Below are 23,856 nucleotides of genomic sequence, written 5' to 3' on the forward strand. Positions count from 1 at the left end.
CCACACCTTTTAATCTGTCGCCTGAATGCAGATGGTTTTTGATTCAAACAGATCCCCTTATCATATTGATATAGCCTAGGTAGTGCCTAAGATGGTAAGTATACCTACGTTAATCGTTAGGCCTGTCCTTCATGTTCATTTATTCAGCCTTTAGGTCTACTGTGCTTTTACAGATGGCCATCCTAATTTGTCAGCATTCAGAACCAGCCTATTGGCTATTTGTTGGCTATTTTATCAGTTAAGGTCATAAGATAATGAGATGTGCCATTGCTTTTTTCATTAGGGACGTAGCACCCTATCTGTTCTCTCTTTTGTTGCGTTATCGATGGGAATATCTAACAGAATATCTCCGTGTCCGTTTTCCCTAGTGAGACCAACGCGCTATCTCCGCTGCAGAAGGTTAGTGATGCTCACGGCACTGACAAGAGAAGATAATTGGTGGCGGAGACCCAACCCACCCGTAACCTGCCAGCGGGAAAGAGGGCATTTACGTTTCTCCTGCCCTCCTTGCGAAGCTGGGAACGCAGATAAGAGATCAGAGAAGCAAATACATTTTTATCCCGGGGGAGCGTATCGCTCTGGCCCTGGTGGTTTACAATATGTTGTGCCGAGTTGGTTCGTGGTTAGGGGGCGTCCCTGGAAATTAATCAAAGCGGATGAGCGTGAGAACCGGCACTTCCTTTTGACGTGCGCTTGACAAGGGCCACCTGGGGAATTAAGAGGTGTCTCTGTACAGAGTGTTATAACATCTAATGCGAATTCAGTGGAAATCACAATTAGGCTTTGCACCAAGTATTATTAAAAACATCTAATATATTTTAATTGTGGGCCTACGCTTGCATTATTTATTCTAGTCTATTTTAGCAGGCTATGTCATGCATAGCCTACGCCTTTTTTAATGAAATAAATCTAATCAACATTAGGGAAACATTTACAACAATATTTGTTCATGGCACTCATAGGCCTATGCTACTTCGTTCAGAAATTGAACTTTTGAAATATTTTTCATTGTCAAAATGTAAACAAAATTTGTTTCGACCTTGGCCGGATTTTTGAACGTTTCTTCTTGCTAGATATACTTACGGCTTTGAAAAGATTAGCCCCGATGTCAGATTATTGAGATGTCATCTGTGTGATCAATGCCTTCCTCTAATCCCACAGACTGCTGAAAATGAATTTATTGATTTTTCTTTTTCATCCGTTTTAAAGTATTACTGGACTACAGCCTGGCATGTGGTCACAGTAGCCTATAATCGCTTAGTCCTTATAATAATATGCATTTTTTTCTTATGCTTTTTGTTTTTATTTAATCGATGTTGGGGACCTCGTACTACTAAGCATTATATGATGTTTAAGTGTGTGTGTTGGATTCAGGGTCGGCTCTCTTGTTAGTGCGTGGTGCGGTGGTGTTTCAGCACCGCGGGAGACGGACAGCTCCAGCCTTGCAAGATTTGGCAGCTCCCTGACCGACAGATTGCTCAGTAATTACATTTTTGATTGTTCTTAATTAGCACTCATGTTCTGCTCAGCCCGCTAGAAAGAAGACATGGACAACCTTGTTTATGACTTAAACGGAAACATCTTTCGTTCTTTCTTTTTTTTTCATGATTACATTATTCCTCTCTGTCTACATGTAGTCCTACCTAGCTAGAATAATATAGAACTACTGATGTAAAGGTCGACTGGTAAATCAAAGTCTACAGAATAGGCTTTTTTTTTTCTTCATGAACTAAAGGAATATGTCTCCCCTCTGTCGCCATCTACTGGTGTCTTGTGATTAGTTCGTTCTCAAATTAGTGCATGTAGGTTACATTTTTCACTTTATTTCAGAATGTCAGATTCTTATGTTTCTTGTGCTGTGCTTGAACTGAGATGTTGCTGTTGTGTAGCTAGTGATATCGTTTCAACCCAATACATCACATGTATCCAAATCAGGTGTTTTCAGACTGCCTTTAACCCTGTGTGACCCACGGTTGCATTTGTCCTAAACTGCATTCCGTACAGGTCCTAAACTAAAAAATGATGTCAAACACTACATAGTGCATCTCTTCTGACCCAGATGTATCTCTTAGTAATATTTGTTGTGTGTCAATATGATTATTGTGGCATCAGTAGCCTCTGAAACATTAGAACCTGTCCACTTGTCTGACACCACATTGGTCCCCTACACAAGCATATGTTGTAAGCCATCCATGCCAAGTACATGACTTAACGAGATGGCTGAAGAGATGGAGAAACAAACATTCTGAGCTACAGCAAGAGAGGTAAGTGTTGTAAAAACGTATAATTGGGCTTAAAGGGTTGCCAAGCTGAGACTTAAACCATGTTTCCATCCACAGTTGTTTTTCATGCGAGTACAGTCATACCTGTAAAAAAATGTTTTTTTAAATGACGACAGCTGTGAGAAAAAAAAAAAACATAAAAAAAAAACATTTCGGTAGGAGTTTATAAATGCAGACAGATTATTTGTTCACTTGACATGGTGGGACCATTTTGTGTCGGCACAACTAATTATGTGAGAAATGGTGGTCTTGGCTGATTTCTTTAGATTTTCCCATGATGTCATGCAAAGAGGCACTGAGTTTGAAGGTAGGCCTTGAAATACATCCACAGGTACACCTCCAATTGACTCAAATTATTAATTAGCCTATCAGAAGCTTATAAAGCCATGACATAATTTTCTGGAATTTCCAAGCTGTTTAAAGGCACAGTCAACTTAGTGTATGTAAACTTCTGAAAAACTGAGTTTAAATGTATTCCTAACTCAGTTGCCGGAGAGTAAGGAAACCACTCAGGGATTTCACCATGAGCCCATTTGTGACTTTTTACCAGTTACATAGTTTTCTCCTATCGTAGCCATTAAACTGAGGATGGATCAACAACATTTTAGTTACGCCACAATTCTAACCTACTTGACAGAGGGAAAAGAAGGAAGCCTGTACAGAATACAAATATTCCAAAACATGCATCATGTTTGCAATAAAAAAAATGTGGTAAAGCAATTCACTTTTTCTCCTTAATGCAAAGTGTTATGTTTGGAGCAAATCCAATACAACACATTACTGAGTACCACTCTCCATATTTTTGACCAAAGTGGTGGCATGTTATATGTATGCTTGTAATCATTAAGGACTGGGGAGTTTTTCAGAATTAAAAAAAGAAACAGAATGGAGCTAAGCACAGGCAATATCCTAGAGGAAAACCTGGTTCAGTCTGCTTTCCACCAGACACTGCAAGATAAATTCACCTTTCAGCAAATCTACATTGGAGTTGCTTACCAAGAAGACTGTGAATGTTCCTAAATGGCCGAGTTACAGATTTGACTCAAACCTGCTTGAAAATCTATTTGAAGACCTGAAAATGTTTCTTCAGCAATGATGAACAACCAATTTGACAGAGCTTAAAGAATCATGGGAAAACTTTGCACAATCCAGGTGTGGAAAGCTTAGAAACTTACCCAGAAAGACTCACAGCTGTAATGGTCGCTAAATGTGATTTAGGGAGTTGAATACTTACAGTGGGGCAAAAAAGTATTTAGTCAGCCACCAATTGTGCAAGTTCTCCCACTTAAAAAGATGAGAGAGGCCTGTAATTTTCATCATAGGTACACTTCAACTATAACAGACAAAATTTGAATTTTAAAAAAATTTGCAAATGATGGTGGAAAATAAGTATTTGGTCAATAACAAAAGTTTATCTCAATACTTTGTTATATACCCTTTGTTGGCAATGACAGAGGTCAAACGTTTTCTGTCTTCACAAGGTTTTCACACACTGTTGATGGTATTTTGGCCCATTCCTCCATGCAGATCTCCTCTAGAGCAGTGATGTTTTGGGGCTGTTGGATTGAGGTCAGGGCTTTGTGATGGCCACTCTAATACCATGACTTTGTTGGCCTTAAGCCATTTTTGCCACAACTTTGGAAGTATGCTTGGGGTATTTGTCCATTTGGAAGACCTATTTGCAACCAAGCTTTAACTTCCTGACTGATGTCTTGAGATATTGCTTCAATATATTCACGTAATTTTCCTTTCTCATGATGCCATCTATTTTGTGAAGTGCACCAGTCCCTCCTGCAGCAAAGCACCCCCACAACATGATGCTGCCACCCCCATGCTTCACAGTTGGTATGGGGTTCTTCGAGTTGCAAGCCTCCCCCTTTTTCCTCCAAACATAATAATGGTCATTATGGCCAAACAGTTCTATTTTTGTTTCATCAGACCAGAGCCTCTTAAAGAAGAAGTTACAGGTCTGTGAGAGCCAGAAATCTTGCTTGTTTGTAGGTGACCAAATACTTATTTTCCACCATAATTTTCAAATAAATTCATAAAAAATCCTACAATGTGATTTTCTGGATTCCCCCATTTTGTCTGTCATAGTTGAAGTGTACCTATGATGAAAATTACAGGCCTCTCTCATCTTTTTAAGTGGGAGAACTTGCACAATTGGTGGCTGACTAAATACTTTTTTGCACCACTATATGTAATCATATGTAATGTAGTCATTCAACTGAGACTGCTCTTCTCTGTATCACGGAGGCGCTCCGCACCGCTAAAGCTAATTCTCTCTCCTCTGCTCTCATCCTTCTAGACCTATCGGCTGCCTTCGATACTGTGAACCATCAGATCCTCCTCTCCACCCTCTCCGAGTTGGGCATCTCCGGCGCGGCCCACGCTTGGATTGCGTCCTACCTGACAGGTCGCTCCTACCAGGTGGCGTGGCGAGAATCTGTCTCCTCACCACGCGCTCTCACCACTGGTGTCCCCCAGGGCTCTGTTCTAGGCCCTCTCCTATTCTCGCTATACACCAAGTCACTTGGCTCTGTCATAACCTCACATGGTCTCTCCTATCATTGCTATGCAGACGACACACAATTAATCTTCTCCTTTCCTCCTTCTGATGACCAGGTGGTGAATCGCATCTCTGCATGTCTGGCAGACATATCAGTGTGGATGACGGATCACCACCTCAAGCTGAACCTCGGCAAGACGGAGCTGCTCTTCCTCCCGGGAAGGACTGCCCGTTCCATGATCTCGCCATCACGGTTGACAACTCCATTGTGTCCTCCTCCCAGAGCGCTAAGAACCTTGGCGTGATCCTGGACAACACCCTGTCGTTCTCAACTAACATCAAGGCGGTAGCCCGTTCCTGTAGGTTCATGCTCTACAACATCCGCAGAGTACGACCCTGCCTCACACAGGAAGCGGCGCAGGTCCTAATCCAGGCACTTGTCATCTCCCGTCTGGATTACTGCAACTCGCTGTTGGCTGGGCTCCTGCCTGTGCCATTAAACCCCTACAACTTATCCAGAACGCCGCAGCCCGTCTGGTGTTCAACCTTCCCAAGTTCTCTCACGTCACCCCGCTCCTCCGCTCTCTCCACTGGCTTCCAGTTGAAGCTCGCATCCGCTACAAGACCATGGTGCTTGCCTACGGAGCTGTGAGGGGAACGGCACCTCAGTACCTCCAGGCTCTGATCAGTCCCTACACCCAAACAAGGGCACTGCGTTCATCCACCTCTGGCCTGCTCGCCTCCCTACCACTGAGGAAGTACAGTTCCCGCTCAGCCCAGTCAAAACTGTTCGCTGCTCTGGCTCCCCAATGGTGGAACACACTCCCTCACGACGCCAGGACAGCAGAGTCAATCACCACCTTCCGGAGACACCTGAAACCCCACCTCTTTAAGGAATACCTAGGATAGGATAAAGTAATCCCCCCCCCCTTAAAAGATTTAGATGCACTATTGTAAAGTGGCTGTTCCACTGGATGTCATAAGGTGAATGCACCAATTTGTAAGTCGCTCTGGATAAGAGCGTCTGCTAAATGACTTAAATGTAAATGTAATCAAGATATATTAGTAGTTTATTATTCATCAATTTTTTACATTATAATTTCTCTCCCACTTTGACTTAGAGTATTGTGCATAGATCATTGACAAAAAATGAAAATTAAATCCATTATCATCCCACTTTGTAACACAAAATGTGGACAAAGTCAAGGGGTGTGAATACTTTCTGAAGGCACTGTATATATTTTGGTATGTTGTATTATACAGGAAACATGTGATAAAGAGACCTAGGTCTCAATATGTCCTCCCTATTAAAATAAAGTTTAATTAAGAAAATGAAGCATTTCCACTTATTCCATGTCCGACTTGAGAGCTGATGGTATGAACATGTTTGGTCACTGTTGTTAACATGCCACAATTATATCAGAAAGCAATGCAATCTGTAAAGACAAAGTTCACACAAAATACACAGTCATCCATTTCATTAACACACTTTATTGTTTTGCATTGGGTTGTATTGGGTTAATGTTTGACAAGGCAGCACACTCATCACGACTGTACAATTTGCTTTGTATTTTGATTCAGTAATTCACTAGTATTAACTATGAGTCACCATTCTTGTCTGCTCTCGGCCTTTGCTCAGTGTTTCAGAAACTCTTGTCCTGCGGAGTTTTAGGTATTTCCATCGATGCCCACCCCCATCATTTTCCTCCTCTACCAGTGAGATGCAGATTATAGGTTCTTACCAATGATATGTATTTACTAGATGACTGACAGGGGGCGCTGTTCGAAGACGCCATCCACCATTACGAAACTCTTCATAAGGAACAACCTCCATAGGTTTTATGGGATTTTACAGTATTTCAACGTAATGTTTCAAGGACAAAAACACATGCATTTCTTTTGATCTAGTTTGGACTGCAACATAAGAACTCTATAAAAATAAAAAATATTTTATTTTGAGAAAGGATTGGCTTCTATTCAGTTCATACAGTACTATGTATTGTTTAAGAAATACGTGTTACAGTGTCTGTAATGAATTTAAAAACAAAACAACGTATTCATCTTCCAAAACCTGTAGCTGTTGAAACGAAAACATGTAGCTCATACACTACAAAGCAACACAATGTAGATTACTGTCATGTACAGCTGGAGAAGTTAATGCATTATACCAAAATAATATGTTTTTAATATTGCTGACCAATTTAAGATCCATATTGTTACTCCCCGGTGAAGCCAGTAAAACATTAATTGCATTAGATAAGATCAATAAACGACTCTTAATACAATAAACGGTTCACTCAGACTGTAAAAAACACTTACTTCACTGATGGGCCTTTTTGTATACATAATTTCATGCTAGGTTGCTGCTAACGTTAACTACATTCATTGCCAATGCACTATTTGTTCCAACAGTTGTGAAAGGACTATTACAAAATCCATAAGAACAGTTCCGTTGTTATGTATCACCACTTCATCCAGGCTTAATCATATCAACAATGCTATCATTTTGTAAACTAGAATAGCATACATGGACATTTGCTTACATGCGTTGCTATGGTTACACAGTACCACATGCTGTCAGGAGTTCAGAGCGGTCTGTCTCGAGATAGACCAAAAAAGTACATTTTCTACACTATTAATTGCGACACTTACATTACCAGTCAAAAGTTTGGACACTCATTCAAGGGTTTTTCTTTATTTTTACTATTTTCTACATTGTAGAATAATAGTGAAGACATCACAACTATTTTAGATTCTTCAAAGTAGTCACCCTTTGCCTTGATGCCACTTTGTACACTCTTGGCATTATCTCAACCAGTTTCATGAGGAATGATTTTCCAACAGTCTTGAAGGAGTTCCCACATATGCTGAGCACTTGATGGCTGCTTTTCCTTCACTCTGTTGTCCAACTCATCCCAAACCATCTCAATTGGGTTGAGGTCAGGTGATCTGATACAGCACAATCACTCTCCTTCTTGGTCAAATAGCCAATTGCACAGCCTGGAGGTGTGTTTTGAAAAACAAATGATTGTCCCACTAAGCGCAAACCAGATGGAATGGCGTATCGCTGCAGAATGCTGTGGTAGTTATGTTGGTTAAATGTGCCTTGAATTCTAAATAAATCACCAACAATGTCCAGCAAAGCAACCCCACACGATCTCACCTCCTCCTCCATGCTTCACAGTGGGAACCACACATGCTAAGATCATCCGTTCACCTACTCTGCATCTCACAAAGACATGGCGGTTGAAACCACAAATCTCAAATTTGGAATCATCAGACTAAAGGACAGATTTCAACTGGTCTAATTGCTCGTGTTTCTTGGCCCAAACAAGTCTCTTCTTATTATTGCCGTCCTTTAGTAGTGGTTTCTTTGCAGCATATTCGACCATGAAGGCCTGATTCAGACAATCTCCTCTGAACAGTGTGTATTTGTATTTATTTTTTACTTTTACCCATTTTTCTCTGAAATGTTGTGGTATCAAATTGGTAGTTACAGTCTTGTCTCATCGATCCACTCCCATACGGACTCGGAAGAGGCATGCATCCTCTGAAACACAACCCAGCCAAACCGCATTGCTTCTTGACACAATGCTGCTTAACCCAGTAGCCAAACACCCCAATGTGTCTGAGAAAACACTGTACACCTGGCCCAACTGTGTCAGCGTGCATTGTGCCCGGCCCACCACAGGAGTCACTACAAGAATATTCCTGCTGGCCAAACCCTCCCCTAACCCAGACAATGCTGGGCCAATAATTGACAATTATTGTGCGCCATCCCACGGGTCTCCTGGTCGCGGCTGGCTGCGACGGAGCCTGGACTGGAAATCCCTCGTGGCACAGCTAGCACTGTGATGCAGTGCCTTAGACCACTGCACCACTCAGGAGGCCCTCCCCTCAACAGTTGATGTTGAGATGTGTCTGTTACTTGAACTCTGTAAAGCATTTATTTGGGCTGCAATCTGAGGTGCAGTTAACTCTAATTAACTTATCCTCTGCAGCAGAGGTAGAGTTGAAGTCAGAAGTTTACATACACTTAGGTTGGAGTCATTAAAACTCATTTTTCAACCACTCCACACATTTATTGTTAACAAACTATAGTTTTGGCAAGTCGGTTAGGACATCTACTTTGTGCACGACACAAGTAATGTTTCCAACAATTGTTCTCAGACAGATCATTTAATTTAGAATTCACTGTATCACAATCGTGGGTCAGAAGTTTACATACACTAAGTTGACTGTGCCTTTAAACAGCTTGGAAAATTCCAGAAAATTATGTCATGGCTTTAGAAGCTTCTGATAGGCTAATTGACATCATTTGAGTCAATTGGAGGTGTACCTGTGGATGTATTTCAAGGCCTACCTTCAAACCTCTTTGCTTGACATCATGGGAAAATCAAAAAAAAATTGTAGACCTCCACAAGTCTGGTTCATCCTTGGGAGCAATTTCCAAACGCCGGAAGGTACCACATTCATCTGTACAAACAATAGTACGCAAGTATAAACACCGTGGGACTACGCAGCCGTCATGCCGCTCAGGAAGGAGACGTGTTCTGTCTCCTTCCTTGGTATATTAAGTGTATTTTATGTCATTGTTTTTTACAAGGTTGAGTTTCCTTGGAAACTCCCATCCATACATTATTCCTGCAGCAACGCTTGTTGTTAAGTGTTTCTATTACAAAGTCAGGTAAGACATTTTCTCTTGAAAATGAATATACTGCATTTCTTATACTTAGTGTGTGTGTGTGTGTGTGTTTCTGCGTGCACACTCATTAGTGTAACAAGAGAGTCTCCCATCCCCCTTGTTGTTTACACACAGTTAGCAAGAGACAGACCATTCTTGTTGTTCCTCAAAAAGTACTCCATGTCCCGGGAGTTTCCTACCACGTCTAGTCCACCCAGTCATGTGTCTCAATAGAATCTCTCAAGAGAACATTCCATACAAGGCCTCTCATAATAGGAGATAAAAAACGTGATGGCCTCCCGTACCTAGACCTTTAAAGTCAGATTTAACAGTCTTGTGTCACAGGGAAGTAAACATGACTTATTTCCTTTATTGCAAATCAGGTATTTTTCTGCCACCTTCCTTGTCAAATGATTAGTTGTTTTGTTATACTGGTTATGGTTCAACCATAGTCAAACAGACAGACTCAAAAGCACCATTTATAACTGGTTGTGTCTTTTGTCCTGATCTTGTCGACATTCTGATTGTGCCCACGTTTTTAGACGGGGGTAGACAATCAAAAGGAACATTGTGATCTCATTGTTTAAATGTTCAACTTTCACACCTCCCGAGGTACAGTAGTCAGACGCTCATTGTGTCTGGATATCTTACAAGTGTAGACAGAACTGAACAGAGAATATTTCATCATTATTCGGTTCTCTAAAATCATTGACAGGTGGCACCATTGATTGATAACATAAATGCGTCTTACAATAAATAGGATTTAGAAAGAATAGTTATGAAATAATTTGCATAAAGGAATGAACCAGGAAACCGGGTCACAATGCAGACCCAGTAGATAAGACACATTTTAATACCATATGTAGACACATTTCTGGAAATGTGGGCACAATCAGAATGTAAGAGTAGATCAGGACCCATGTTAGCACCAGGTATACACAGGGCTAGAATGTCAACAAATGGTTCTTCTTCTTTTCTTCCCCCAGTTCAGTTGGGTCCTATCAGAGGTATAAGTCATGTTTTGTCAGTCTATGAAGTCAGATGAACAGTGGTTACCACTAGAGTGCGTATGTTCCTGCCAGTGTGGTCTGGTAACATGGAGATAGTTGCTGTGTTTCTGTTGCTTTGAAGAGAAATGTACCTTGATATGTGTGACTGTGTTTCATCCCCTGTGTTATACAAATAGGAAGATCCCTAGAATACCCTGTGTTGTTCAGAACCGCACAATTTGAACAGTAAAGTAAATTGGCACCCAGGATAAATAAGCAAACACAGGACTTTCCCTTAGAACTGCATTACAATTAGGAAATATTATACACTGCTCAAAAAAAAATAAAGGGAACACTAAAATAACATATCCTAGATCTGAATGAATGAAATATTCTTATTAAATACTTTTTTCTTTACATAGTTGAATGTGCTGACAACAAAATCACACAAATGATCAATGGAAATCAAATGTATCAACCCATGGAGGTCTGGATTTGGAGTCCCACTCAAAATTATAGTGGAAAACCACACTACAGGCTGATCCAACTTTGATGTAATGTCCTTAAAACAAGTAAAAATGAGGCTCAGTAGTGTGTGTGGCCTCCACGTGCCTGTATGACCTCCCTACAACGCCTGGGCATGCTTCTGATGAGGTGGCGGATGGTCTCCTGAGGGATCTCCTCCCAGACCTGGACTAAAGCATCCGCCAACTCCTGGACAGTCTGTGGTGCAACGTGGTGTTGGTGGATGGCGCGAGACATGATGTCCCAGATGTGCTCAATTGGATTCAGGTCTGGGGAACGGGCGGGCCAGTCCATAGCATCAATGCCTTCCTCTTGCAGGAACTGCTGACACACTCCAGCCACATGAGGTCTTGCATTAGGAGGAATCCAGGGCCAACCGCACCAGCATATGGTCTCACAAGGGGTCTGAGGATCTCATCTCGGTACCTAATGGCAGTTAGGCTACCTTTGGGCTGTGCGGCCCCCCCAAAGAAATGCCACCCCACACCATGACTGACCCACCGCCAAACCGTTCATGCTGGAGGATGTTGCAGGCAGCAGAACGTTCTCCACGGTGTCTCCAGACTCTGTCACATCAGTCACGTGCTCAGTGTGAACGTGCTTTCATCTGTGAAGAGCACAGGGCGCCAATGGCGAATTTGCCAATCTTGGTGTTCTCTGGCAAATGTCAAACGTCCGGCACGGTGTTGGGCTGTAAGCACAACCCCCACCTGTGGACATCGGGCCCTCATACCACCCTCATGGAGTCTGTTTCTGACCGTTTGAGCAGACACATGCACATTTGTGGCCTGCTGGAGGTCATTTTGCAGGGCTCCTCCTGCTCATCCTTGCACAAAGGCAGAGGTAGTGGTCCTGCTGCTGGGTTGTTGCCCTCCACGTCTCCTGATGTACTGGCCTGTCTCCTGGTAGCGCCTCCATGCTCTGGACACTACGCTGACAGACACAGCAAAGCTTCTGCCACAGCTCGCATTGATGTTCCATCCTGGATGAGCTGCACTACCTGAGCCACTTGTGTGGGTTGTAGACTCCGTCTCATGCTACCACTAGAGTGAAAGCACCGCCAGCATTCAAAAGTTACCAAAACATCAGCCAGGAAGCATAGGAACTGAGAAGTGGTCGGTCTGTGGTCACCACCTGCAGAACCACTCCTTTATTGGGGGTGTCTTGCTAATTGCCTATAATTTCCACCTGTTGTCTATTCCATTTGCACAACAGCATGTGAAATGTATTGTCAATCAGTGTTGCTTCCTAAGTGGACAGTTTGATTTCACAGAAGTGTGATTGACTTGGAGTTACATTGTGTTGTTTAAGTGTTCCCTTTATTTTTGAACTATATATATATATATATATATATATATCTCATTGCAAAGGGACAAAATATTTAAAAATAAAAACATTTTGATAGGTCTACTCAGCCAGTAGGCTACTAGCCGAATAGATCATAGCCTATAATCTTCATGCACAAAATCACATTTTGTATTCTTGACACAATTTATTTTCATGAGTGAATGTATATGTTTTGTTTTTCACTTAGGCTATTCTTTGCTTTTATGTAGGATTATGCAAAAATATCCAATCCCCTTTGCAGTGTTCTACCATAAACCTAATCTGTTGGCCACAAGTATGAAAATGCAGAATTGAAATATGTGGGGCCCAAATTTCCCCATGGAGACCGTTTGGAGTCCTGCGTACCCGCCTGGAAATCCCCCACCCTGTGTTGACTCCTCCCCCTCCGGCACTACTGATAATTTAACGCTGGTGTATGTCAAGATCCGAATTACTACCAGCACTGCAGCCAGTGTCAACAATGGACCTTCATCGAGCTAGTATCCTCAACCACATGGATTATAACACTGATGCTCGACATTCTAAGGATAGGAAAGTGCAATCTATCAACGAAGAGCGGCTGGACAGCGGCCTTGACTCTCTCAAAGACGAGGAATATGAAGTTGTCGCCAGTGAGCTCGAGTGTCTTCGTGTGGATTGTTCCTCACCGCAGAGAGACGAATGCGGCAATGAACCCTGGAAGGAACACGTTTTAGAGGACGGAGACACGTATGTTGAGATACTTTAATCAAATCAATACATTCAAGTTTTGTTTCGAGTTAAATCGACTTATTTCTCGGTTACATAATAAGCTCATTTTTGTAGTCGACTAATTATAGCGCAATTATGGTTGTCTTCCTGTGTGCAAAAGTTGCATTTGCAATGTAAACAATGCACAAGGAAGGTATTGGGGAGAGTGATTATGGCCATTGTGGGCTTTACGTAAACAAACCTTTCAGAACGGAATGTACTATGGCTGGGGGTCAAAGTAGGCGGCGCTCACACTCCGCTGGTCTGGAAAGTCCCGGGCCTCGTGCCAGAAACCAGATACGCTGCAACGTGCGCCAGTGCCTCAAGCCACCACTAGTAGAAATAGCTTGAGGGAAAGGTGTGACGACTGAAGTGCTGCCTGTTTTTCATTCTACGTTTTAACCTTATGTCGTATTCATGAATCATGTTCACTTATTTTTGAGTAGTCTGAGCAGTTAATAATTCCCCCTTTTATTCTAATCAGGCTTCTCCACCTTGCCATTATCCATGAAGCCAAGGACTGTGCAAGGAAGTTGATAGAGCTGTCCTGCAATGAGCCTTTCCTCAATCAACAGAACTACCAGAGACAGGTACATACAGTTAACCTGCACAAGTACAGTAAATGCTTAGATAGAATACATGGTGTGTGTATGAGAGGGAATGAAGTAGATGCACAAATACAATAAAAGGTGTGTGTGCGAGAGATCGAGAGTGGGGCAGCGAGAGACTCGTACTTCCAGTTCCTAACCATACCCGTCCTGCTCCCCTATACAGACTCCGCTCCATCTGGCTGTGATCACAGAGCAGGCTGAGATAGTGGAGCGTCTGCTGAGGGCTGGCTGTGACCCAATGCTAGTGGACGACAGTGGCAATACAGCCCTCCACATCGCCTGTAGGAAGGGCTCTCTCACCTGCTTCAGTGTCCTCACCCAGACCCAGGGCTGCTCTACCCAGCTCCCAGCCATCATGGCCACACCAAACTACAGTGGTAAGATACTGAAAAACAGTTTATTTTCTGTTACTTATTTCAGCTTGTGGGGAACCTGTGGCCATTACTGGAACTAAACGATTACACAAATGTTTAACAACAATGTTACTGTAGTAATTACACAGGTATAAGATCAACTTAATGTAAAGTATTATTACCCTGTTCTCTGACCATTGGTCTTTCTCTGTTTCAGGTCAGAACTGTTTGCATCTGGTCTCTATCCATGGCTTCCTCTCACTTGTGGAGAGCCTTGTTGCTCTCGGAGCTGACATCGATGCACAGGTGGGCTATGCAGCAAGTTAGCCTTTTTTCAACCCCACCCTCACAATAGTCCATTTGATTATGTCATTCACATTTCCTAAAAAAGCACCCAAATGCTGTGCATTTCCCATTAACTTATTTGGCACTTGTTTGGCATTCCAGGAGCAGTGTAATGGCCGCAGCCCTCTCCACCTGGCTGTGGACCTACAGAACCTGGACTTGGTACGGCTCCTGGTCAGTAACGGGGCTAACGTCAACAGCCTGACCTATGGAGGTCACACGCCGTACCACTTGACCTACGGTCGCCAGAACGCCGCCATCCAAAGGGAACTGTATGAGCTGACGGCTCAGGAGTTGAGAGAACTGCCAGACAGTGAGTCTGAAGACAGTGAGGAAGAGGGGCAGTCTGATGAGGAAGAGGTGAGTGTGACTGAACTGATGTATGTGGACTGTAGGTAGGTGTGTGTGAGGCATCTCTACTGTGTGTGATTGCTTATGCAGCGTAGGGTTTTTCCATGTTCTCTGTTGAAACGGCTGTGAAAACGGTTCAGCATATCTAACTGTACGTCATGAGTGAACCTAGCAGATTGGATGTTTTAGATTAGTCATAAACTTTGGCTCTAATCCACCTTCTTTCCTTTCGCAGGTAACATGTTGGTATGATGACATTCAATGGAATATGCACAAGTAGGAAGTCGACCAAAGAACCTGTAGAGAACAGTAGTACAGACCGGGAGAAGCTCTGCTGCCCACAGGCTCTAGCTATGGTACAGTGGCATGCCCAGCAGTGGTACCAACCTCAGAGGTTGAGGATGGCAGAAGGCTGGGGTACACCCTAGGACTGACATAGTGATGATGGACAGTGTGAACCAATGAGAAGATGCCAATAAATAATGGTCTTTATGGCTCTCTGGTAGATACTCATTATCACAAAGCTTACATCCAACCAACGATGTAATAGCATCAGCATGTATTATATTGTAAATGGCTGTGAATACAAATACATATTTTTTTTTATAACTGTAAATGTATAAAGTTTGACATTACTGTAAATGTTATCCATTGCGTGTGGAAAGGTAAAGCAAACCACAAACTCCAGTAAATTAAAACATGACATTTAACTTCGCCTTGATTTCTGGTGTTTTTCCATCAGTGTGGGAGATAGTGATGAAAAAAAAATAGCTTTTTTATTTTTCCAGTACTTGAAAGTGCAGGCAACATGCCCAATGGACTATTTAGAATGTGACCATCTCTGAGACTGAATTATTTAATTATGTTAAATATATCAAACAGATCCTGAAAGGTCAGTGTTCAAGACACACATTATTATGAAGATATAATGGCAAACCACAAATGCCTGAACAGAATAAGGGACTGAAGTGTAAGGATGCTGGTGATCAGGCTTCAGAATGAGTCGCAGGCAGGAAGAGCCATAACATATATATCCATAGACTTGTAGAGGTCTGTATCTATATTATTATTATAGCGGAGTAAAATGGAATTTCCTGTAAGGGAAGGGCCAAGATGGGCAGCGTTGAAAATTCCGCTGGGGAGTCATAGTTCCCAGACATGGTATTCCAGACATGAGGAACTTAACGGAATTCCTCTCTTACAATTAGTCAGAAGGGATACTCCAATGTAATTATGGTCACGTGATGAGGAAGATACAGCATAACTAACTGCGTGCTAGAAATCTGATACTAGTGCCAGTGTGGTTGTACAAGCTAAAATTCTCACGGGATTCTACCATAGAGCTACTAGTGTTGATACTACAAAGATGAGTCATTTTGCCCCCGTCGTTCTACTTTTCAGTGGTATATTCTCAAAGAAACCTCTGCAAGTAAAGGCAAATGATTTAGTCATAGCATACTCCCTCAAAGCCCTAAGTGAGCAGGAAACACAGAGGGGCAGTCAGGCAATTCAGAAAAGCGCCCCAATGGGGGTTAAGAGGGACTTGTATGACTCAGCATGACATGGAGAAATGACAAAGCCTTCGGATGGAAAATCCGGACTGTCTTCATGAAGGGGAATATACAGTATTCAGACCCCTTCCACTTTTTCAACATTGTTGTTACAGCCTAAAATGTTTAAAATGTTTTCCCTCAATCTACACACAATACTCCATAATGACAAAGAGAGAACAAGTTTTTAGAAATGTTTGCAAATGTATTAAAAATAAAATACCTTCTTTACTTTATTTCCCCTTTATTTAACCAGTTAGGCCAGTTGAGAACAACCACAACCTGGCCAAGATAAAGCAAAGCAGTGCGACAGAGTTCCACATGGGATAAACAAATGTACAGTTAAAAACACAATAGAAAAATCTATATACAGTGGGTGCGGTGCAAATGTAGTACGATTAGGGGGGTAAGGCAATAAATAGGCCATAGTGGCAAAATAATTACATTTTAGCAATTAAACGCTGTGTGATAGATGTGCAAGTATAGATACTGGGGTGCAAAGGAGCAAAAAAAATAATAATATGAGGATGAGGTAGTTGGGTGGGCTATTAACAGATGGGCTGTGTGCAGGTGCAATGATCAGTAAGCTGCTCTGACAGCTGATGCTTAAAGTTAGTGAGGGAGATATAAGACTCAAGCTTCAGTGATTTTTGCAATTTGTTCCAGTCATTGGCAGCAGAGAACTGGAAGGAAAGGCGGCCAAACGAGGAGTTGGCTTTGGGGATGACCAGTGAAATATACCTGCTGGAGGGCGTGCTACGGGTGGGTGCTGCTATGGTTAACAGTGAGCTGAGATAAGGCGGGGCTTTATTTAGCAAAGACTTATAGATGACCTGGAGCCAGTGGGTTTGGCGATGAATATGAAGCGAGGGCCAGCCAACGAGAGCATACAGGTCACAGTGGTGGGTGGTATATGGGGCTTTGGTGACAAAACGGATGACACCGTGATAGACTACATTCAATTTGCTGAGTAGAGTGCTGGAGGCTATTTTGTAAATTACATCACCGAAGTTAAGGATCGGTAGGATAGTCAGTTTTACGAGGGTATGTTTGGCAACGTGAGTGAAAGAGGCTTTGTTGAGAAATACGAAGCTGATTCTAGATGTAATTTTGGATAGGAGATGCTTAATGTGAGTCTGGAAGGAGAGTTTACAGTCTAACCAGACACCTAGGTATTTGTAGTTGTCCACATATTCTAAGTCAGAACCATCCAGAGTAGTGATGCTAGATGGGCGGACGGGGTCGGGCAGCGATCGGTTGAAGAACATGCATTAAGTTTTACTTGCATTTAAGAGCAGTTGGAGGCCACGGAAGGAGTGTTGTATGGCATTGAAGCTCGTCTGGAGTTTTGTTAACAGTGTCCAAAGAAGGGCCAGAAGTATACAGAATGGTGTCGTCTGCGTAGAGGTGGATCAGAGAATCCCCAGAAGCAAGAGTGACATCATTGATGTCTACAGAGAAAAGATATTGAGCTCAGGTGCATCCTTATTCCATTGATTATCCTTGAGATGTTTCTACAACTTGATTGGAGTCCACCTGTGGTAAATCCAATTGATTGGAGATGATTAAGAAAGGCATACACCTGTCTACATAAGATCCTAGAGTTGACCGTGCATGTCTGAGCAAAATCCAAGCCATGAGGTCAAACGAATTGTCCGTAGAGCTCAGAGACAGGATTGCATCGAGGCACAGATCTGGGGAAGGGTACCAAAAATGTCTGCAGCATTGAAGGTCCCCAATAACAGAGTGGCCTCCATCATTCTTAAATGGAAGAAGTTTGGAACCACCAAGACTCTTTCTAGAGCTGGCTGCCCAGCCAAACTGAGCAATCGGGGGAGAAGAGCCTTAGTCAGGGAGGTGACCAGGAACCCAATGGTCACTGTGACAGTCTCAATGTCCTTGAGTGGCCCAGCCCAAACCCGGACTTGAACCCAATCGAACATCTTTGGAGAGACCCATCCAACCTGACAGAGCTTGATCTGCAGAGAAGAATGGGAGAAACTCCCAAAATACAGGTGTGCTAAACTTGTAGCATCACACCCAATAAGACTCAAGGCTGTAATCGCTGCAACAAAGTACTGATTAAAGGGTCTGAATACATACAGAAATGTGATATTGTAGTTGGTTTTCTTAATACATTTGCAAAAAATTCTAAACCTGTTTTTGATATTGTCATTATGGGGTATTGTGTGTAGATTGAGGGGGGCTATTGAATACATTTTAGAATAAGGCTGTAACGTAACAAAATGTGGAAAGAGTAGAGTTCTGAATACTTTCCGAATACACTGTATCTTACATTAGTTATCTTTTGTTGGTCTTTCGTGCCAGCCTTCAGCTACCCTCAACGCATCCCATCTATATCTGAAGACCATCCAGTCACATCCTTCAGCTACCCTCAATCCCTCCCATCTACAGTTGAAGTCGGAGATTTACATACACTTAGGTTGGAGTCATTAAAACTAGTTTTTTCAACCACTCCACACATTTTAGTTTTGGCAAGTCGGTTAGGACATCTACTTTGTGCATGACACATTTTCCCAACAATTCTTTGCAGATTATTTCACTTATAATTAACTGTATCACAATTCCAGTGGGTCAGAAGTTTACATACAGTAAGTTGACTGTGTCTTTATACAGCTTGGAAAATTTTAAAAAATGATGTCATGGCTTTAGAAGCTTCTGATAGGCTAATTGACATAATTTGAGTCAATTGGAGGTGTACCTGTGGATGTATTGCAATGTCTACATTCAAATTCGGTGCCTCTTTGCTTGACATCATGGGAAAATCAAAAGAAATCAGCCAAGACCTCAGAAAAAAATAATTGTAGACCTCCACAAGTCTGGTTCATCCTTGGGAGCAATTTCTAAACGCCTGAAGGTACCACGTTCATCTGTACAAACAATAGTACGCAACTATAAACACCATGGGACCATGCGGCCATCATACCAATCAGGAAGGAGGCGCGTTCTGTCTCCGAGAGATGAACGTACTTTGGTGCGAAAAGTGAAAATCAATCGCAGAACAATAGCAAAGGACATTGTGAAGATGCTGGGAGAAACGGGTACAAAATTATTTATATCCACAGTAAAACGAGTCCTATATCGACATAACCTGAAAGGCCACTCAGCAAGGAAGAAGCCACTGCTCCAAAACCGCCATAAAAAAAAATCAAGATTACGGTTTGCAACTGCACATGGGGACAAAGATCGTGCTTTTTGGAGAAATGTCCTTTGGTCTGATGAAACAAAAATATAACTGTTTGGCCATAATGACCATCGTTATGTTTGGAGGAAAAAGGGGGAGGCTTGCAACTCAAAGAACCTCATACCAAACGTGAAGCACGGGGGTGGCAGCATCATGTTGTGGGGGTGCTTTGCTGCAGGAGGGACTGGTGCACTTCACAAAATAGATGGCATCATGAGGTAGGAAAATGATGTGGATATATTGAAGCAACATCTCAAGACATCAGTCAGGAAGTTAAAGCTTGGTTGCAAATGGGTCTTCCAAATGGACAATTACCCCAAGCATACTTCCAAAGTTGTGGCAAAATGGCTTAAGGCCAACAAAGTCAAGGTATTGGAGTGGCCATCACAAAGCCCTGACCTCAATCCTATAGAAAATTTGTGGGCAGAACTGAAAAAGCTTGTGCTGGCAAGGAGGCCTAGAAAACTGACTCAGTTACACCAGCTCTGTCAGGAGGAATGGGCCAAAATTCACCCAACTTATTGTGGGAAGCTTGTGGAAGTTTCCACAAAATGTTTGACCCAAGTTAAACAATTTAAAGGCAATGTTACCAAATACTAATTGAGTGTATGTAAACTTCTGACCCACTGGGAATGTGATGAAAGAAATAAAAGCTGAAATAAATCACTCTCTCAACTATTATTCTAACATTTCACATTCTTAAAATAAAGTGGTGATCCTAACTGACCTAAGATAATTTTTACTCTGATTAAATGTCAGGAACTGTGAAAACCAAATGCATTTAAACTCAGTTTAAGGTGTATGTTAACTTCCGACTTCAACAGTATATACGAATAGATTGCATTTGGATTACTGAAAGTGTTATTTGGGTTAACTGGACTCGTTCTGACATTTGATTTATTATTTGTGTCCTTGTTTGACATTTTTGCTGTACTGATAGGAGCTAGTAGCAATCAATTAATTATAATATTCTTGTGTTGTTGCATCACTAATGTATTGAGCTGGTGAGTATCTCTCATGCTTAATACTAGTGGCCCACAATTTATTCCAGAAGAGCTGAAACCACTTGTGTCGGTTAGTAAGTTTAATTGAACCTTTATTTAACTAGGCAAGTCAGATAAGAACAAATTCTTATTTACAATGACGGCCTGCCCTGGCCAAACCCGACGCTGAGCCAATTGTATCGAACCAGGGTCAGTAGTGAAGCCTCTAGCACTGAGATGCAGTGCCTTAGACAGCTGTGTCACTCTGGAGTATAAGTAAGTAACAGAGGAGTTTCAGAGATTTCTATAGTCAGCATTAGGCTTTGGATATATGCACCATATCTATATGGGAAAATAAACTATATGGGAAAATAATCTCAAAAACATGTACTGAACAGCGTAAATGTACAGCAAGTCAGAGCTTTTGTTCTGAAGATCTGTGGTAGTGCTCATTTCTCTAGGGTAGTCTCCCCTCTAGTTTGGAACACAAGGAAACACTCAATCTCACTCTGACTGGGACACAAGGTGGACATCAATTTCAGTCTCTGTCAGGATCCTGCAAAGATATATATATATAACTCAGCAAAAAAATAAACTTCTTCTCACTGTCAACTGTGTTTATTTTCAGCAAACTGAACATGTGTAAATATTTGTTTGAACATAAGTTTCAACAACAGACACAAACTGAACAAGTTCCACAGACGTGACTAACAGCAATTTAATAATATGTCACTGAACAAAGGGGGGGGGGTCAAAAGTAACAGTCAGTATCTGGTGTGGCCACCAGCTGCATTAAGTACTGAAGACTGTCTTGCAGGAAATCAAGCAGTATGGCTGGTAGCATCGTCATGCAGAAGGGTAATGTCAGGATGAGCCTGCAGGAAGGGAGGAGGATGTCTTCCCCGTAACACACAACTTTTCTTAAATATATACAGTACCAGTCAAAAGTTTGGACACACCTACTCATTCAAGGGTTTTACTTTATTTCTACTATTTTCTACATTATTGAAAAATAGTGAAGGAATCAAAACTATGAAATAACACAAATGGAATCATGTAGTAAACAAAAATAAGTGTTTAAACAAATCAAAATATATTTTATATTTTACTTTTTTCAAAGTAGCCACCCTTTGCCTGAACGACAGTCCATCATTACTTTAAGACATGAAGGTCAGTCAATACGGAACATTTCAAGAACTTTGAAAGTTTCTTCAAGCGCAGTCGCAAAAACCATCAAGCGCTATGATGAAACTGTCTCTCATGAGGACCACCACAGGAAAGGAAGACCCAGAGTTACCTCTGCTGCAGAGGAAAAGTTCATTAGAGTTACCAGCCTCAGAAATTTCAGCCCAAATAAATGCTTCACCGAGTTCACCGACACCAATAAAAAGACACTTGCCAAGAAACACGAGCAACGGACATTAGACCGGTGGAAATCTGTCCAAATGTGAGATTTTTGGTTTCATCTGCTGTGCCTTTGTGAGATTTAGATTAGGTATATGGTTGATTTTCGCATATGTAGTTCCCACCATGAAGCATGGAGGAGGTGTGATGGTGCTTTGCTGGTGACACTGTCAGTGATTTATTTAGAATTCAAGAGACACAACCAGCATGTATACCACAGAACTCTGCAGCAAAACACCATCCCATCTGGTTTGCACTTAGTAGAACAATAATTTATTTCTCAACAGTACAATGACCCAACACACCTTCAGGTTGTGTAAGGGTTATATGACCAAGGAGAGTGATGGAGTGCTGCATCAGATGAACTGTCCTCCACAATCATCTGACCTCAACCCAATTGAGATGGTTTGGGATGAGTTGGACCCCAGAATTAAGGAAAAGCAGCCAACAAGTGCTCAGGATGTGAGGACTCCTTTAAGACTGTTTTTAAAGCATTCCAGGTGAAGCTGGTTGAGAGAATGCCAAGAGTGTGCGGCGCTGTCAACAAGGCAAAGGGTGACTACTTTGAAGAATCTAAAATATATTTAGATTTGTTTAACAATTACAATTAACAATTACTACATGATTCCATAGTTTTGATGTCTTATTATTCTACAATGTAGAAAATAGTAAAAATAAAGAAAAACCCTGGAATGAGTGGGTGTGTCCAAACTTCTGACATGTACTGTATATCTTGAAACTTCTCAGCTACACTGGTGTTTTTTTTTGACAATTGTGTAACACTTACAGAAACCAAGAGGTCTCATCTCAGCATTCTGTGTGTACACCTGAGAGATGTAAGCCATCCTCTTACACAGCATATCCACTGGGATCTCATAACCGTACAACTTGCAGTTGGCTGCCTCGTAACGAGCCCTCTGGACTTGGGACTTGCTGTCAGCTGAACTCAAATGAATCGGTCACGATTACAGTCATTATTACATACATTAACTAATGCCTTTCATAAGGTTCATATTTAGTGTGTAGTGGATATTTCAACATTAACATGTTTCTTACCCGTCATTCCAAAATGACACAGCCAATGTTTTCTGTGATTCTGAATAAGTGTGTGACTGTGGATGGTATCAACAAGCTTGTCCTATGGGAGAGATTGAAGAGTACATCTGATGACTGCATATAACATCACATAGGCATATTGATAACTGAGTACTGAAAGAGTCATAAAGGGTGTTCTTACTGGAATTCTGTGTGATGACAACTGCACAGTCTTGCCCTCTGATAGCTACTATGGTAAGGCCACCTTGGTTGATAGCCTTGAATGCATATTCTGGGAAAATAAACAGAACAGGGGAAAATTATGCATCACTCCAGACTTTTGTTAAGGTGAGAGATCAACAGCTTCAAAGCTGTCACTGCATGTCATGATGAAGGCTATTCACCACATTGACGGGCTCAGACCATGAACGCATCTGTGCCAAGACACTCAACAAATGACAACTCATTACTGGATAGCTAGTTGCTACTAAGTTAGCCTCCCATGGCCATGGTGTAACGGTCTACTTCTGTCAAATAACTTGACAGGAATTGCTAGTTGTAAAAGTTAGCTTACTATAGTAACTGTTTCAAAAACAGCATGAAGGCTGGCAGATTTGAATGTGATCAGCTTGCAAAGTTAGCTAGGTTTATCCATTCACTGACATTGTAAAGCAGCTAGTTAAGCTTTAATATGTTTTAACTGAGCTAACGTTAGCTATGGCCAGGTTAGATAACATTAACGTTAGCTACCTACTATAGTTGGCTACAATAATGACTGGGCAAGTTGGTATTTTAATTTCTTCATAACTATCCCATACTAACCGACTTTGTTAGTCTGCTCTCCGGAGAGAAGATGGTAATATATCGGTCAAATCCTGCACTCGACCCTCGGGACATTGTGTTGGCAAAGAAGTAAATTTGTATAAAAGTTGTAAACTGAAAAAAGAACTGTCT

The 23,856-nt window shown here is 41.8% G+C and overlaps 1 protein-coding gene across 2 annotated transcripts; it reads left to right on the forward strand.

Annotated features, from left to right (window-relative positions):
• The first annotated feature begins 9,350 nt into the window (after nt 1–9,350).
• Nucleotides 9,351–15,440, forward strand: LOC118362691 (NF-kappa-B inhibitor alpha-like). Of its 2 annotated transcripts, none has more exons than XM_052486412.1 (6): nt 9,351–9,478; nt 13,550–13,655; nt 13,840–14,053; nt 14,247–14,335; nt 14,477–14,734; nt 14,961–15,440. In XM_052486412.1, exons 1-6 carry the CDS (start codon nt 9,378–9,380, stop codon nt 15,003–15,005), a joined length of 813 nt encoding a protein of 270 aa, XP_052342372.1. In that variant the 5' UTR covers nt 9,351–9,377; the 3' UTR covers nt 15,006–15,440. The 2 variants fall into 2 exon arrangements, with proteins under 2 accessions (XP_052342372.1, XP_035599133.1); XM_035743240.1 differs by lacking the exon at nt 9,351–9,478 and adding an exon at nt 12,725–13,044.
• Nucleotides 15,441–23,856: the final 8,416 nt, after the last annotated feature.

Source organism: Oncorhynchus keta, chromosome 29 (assembly GCF_023373465.1).
Source record: "Oncorhynchus keta strain PuntledgeMale-10-30-2019 chromosome 29, Oket_V2, whole genome shotgun sequence".
NCBI classification, from domain to species: Eukaryota; Metazoa; Chordata; class Actinopteri; order Salmoniformes; family Salmonidae; genus Oncorhynchus; species Oncorhynchus keta.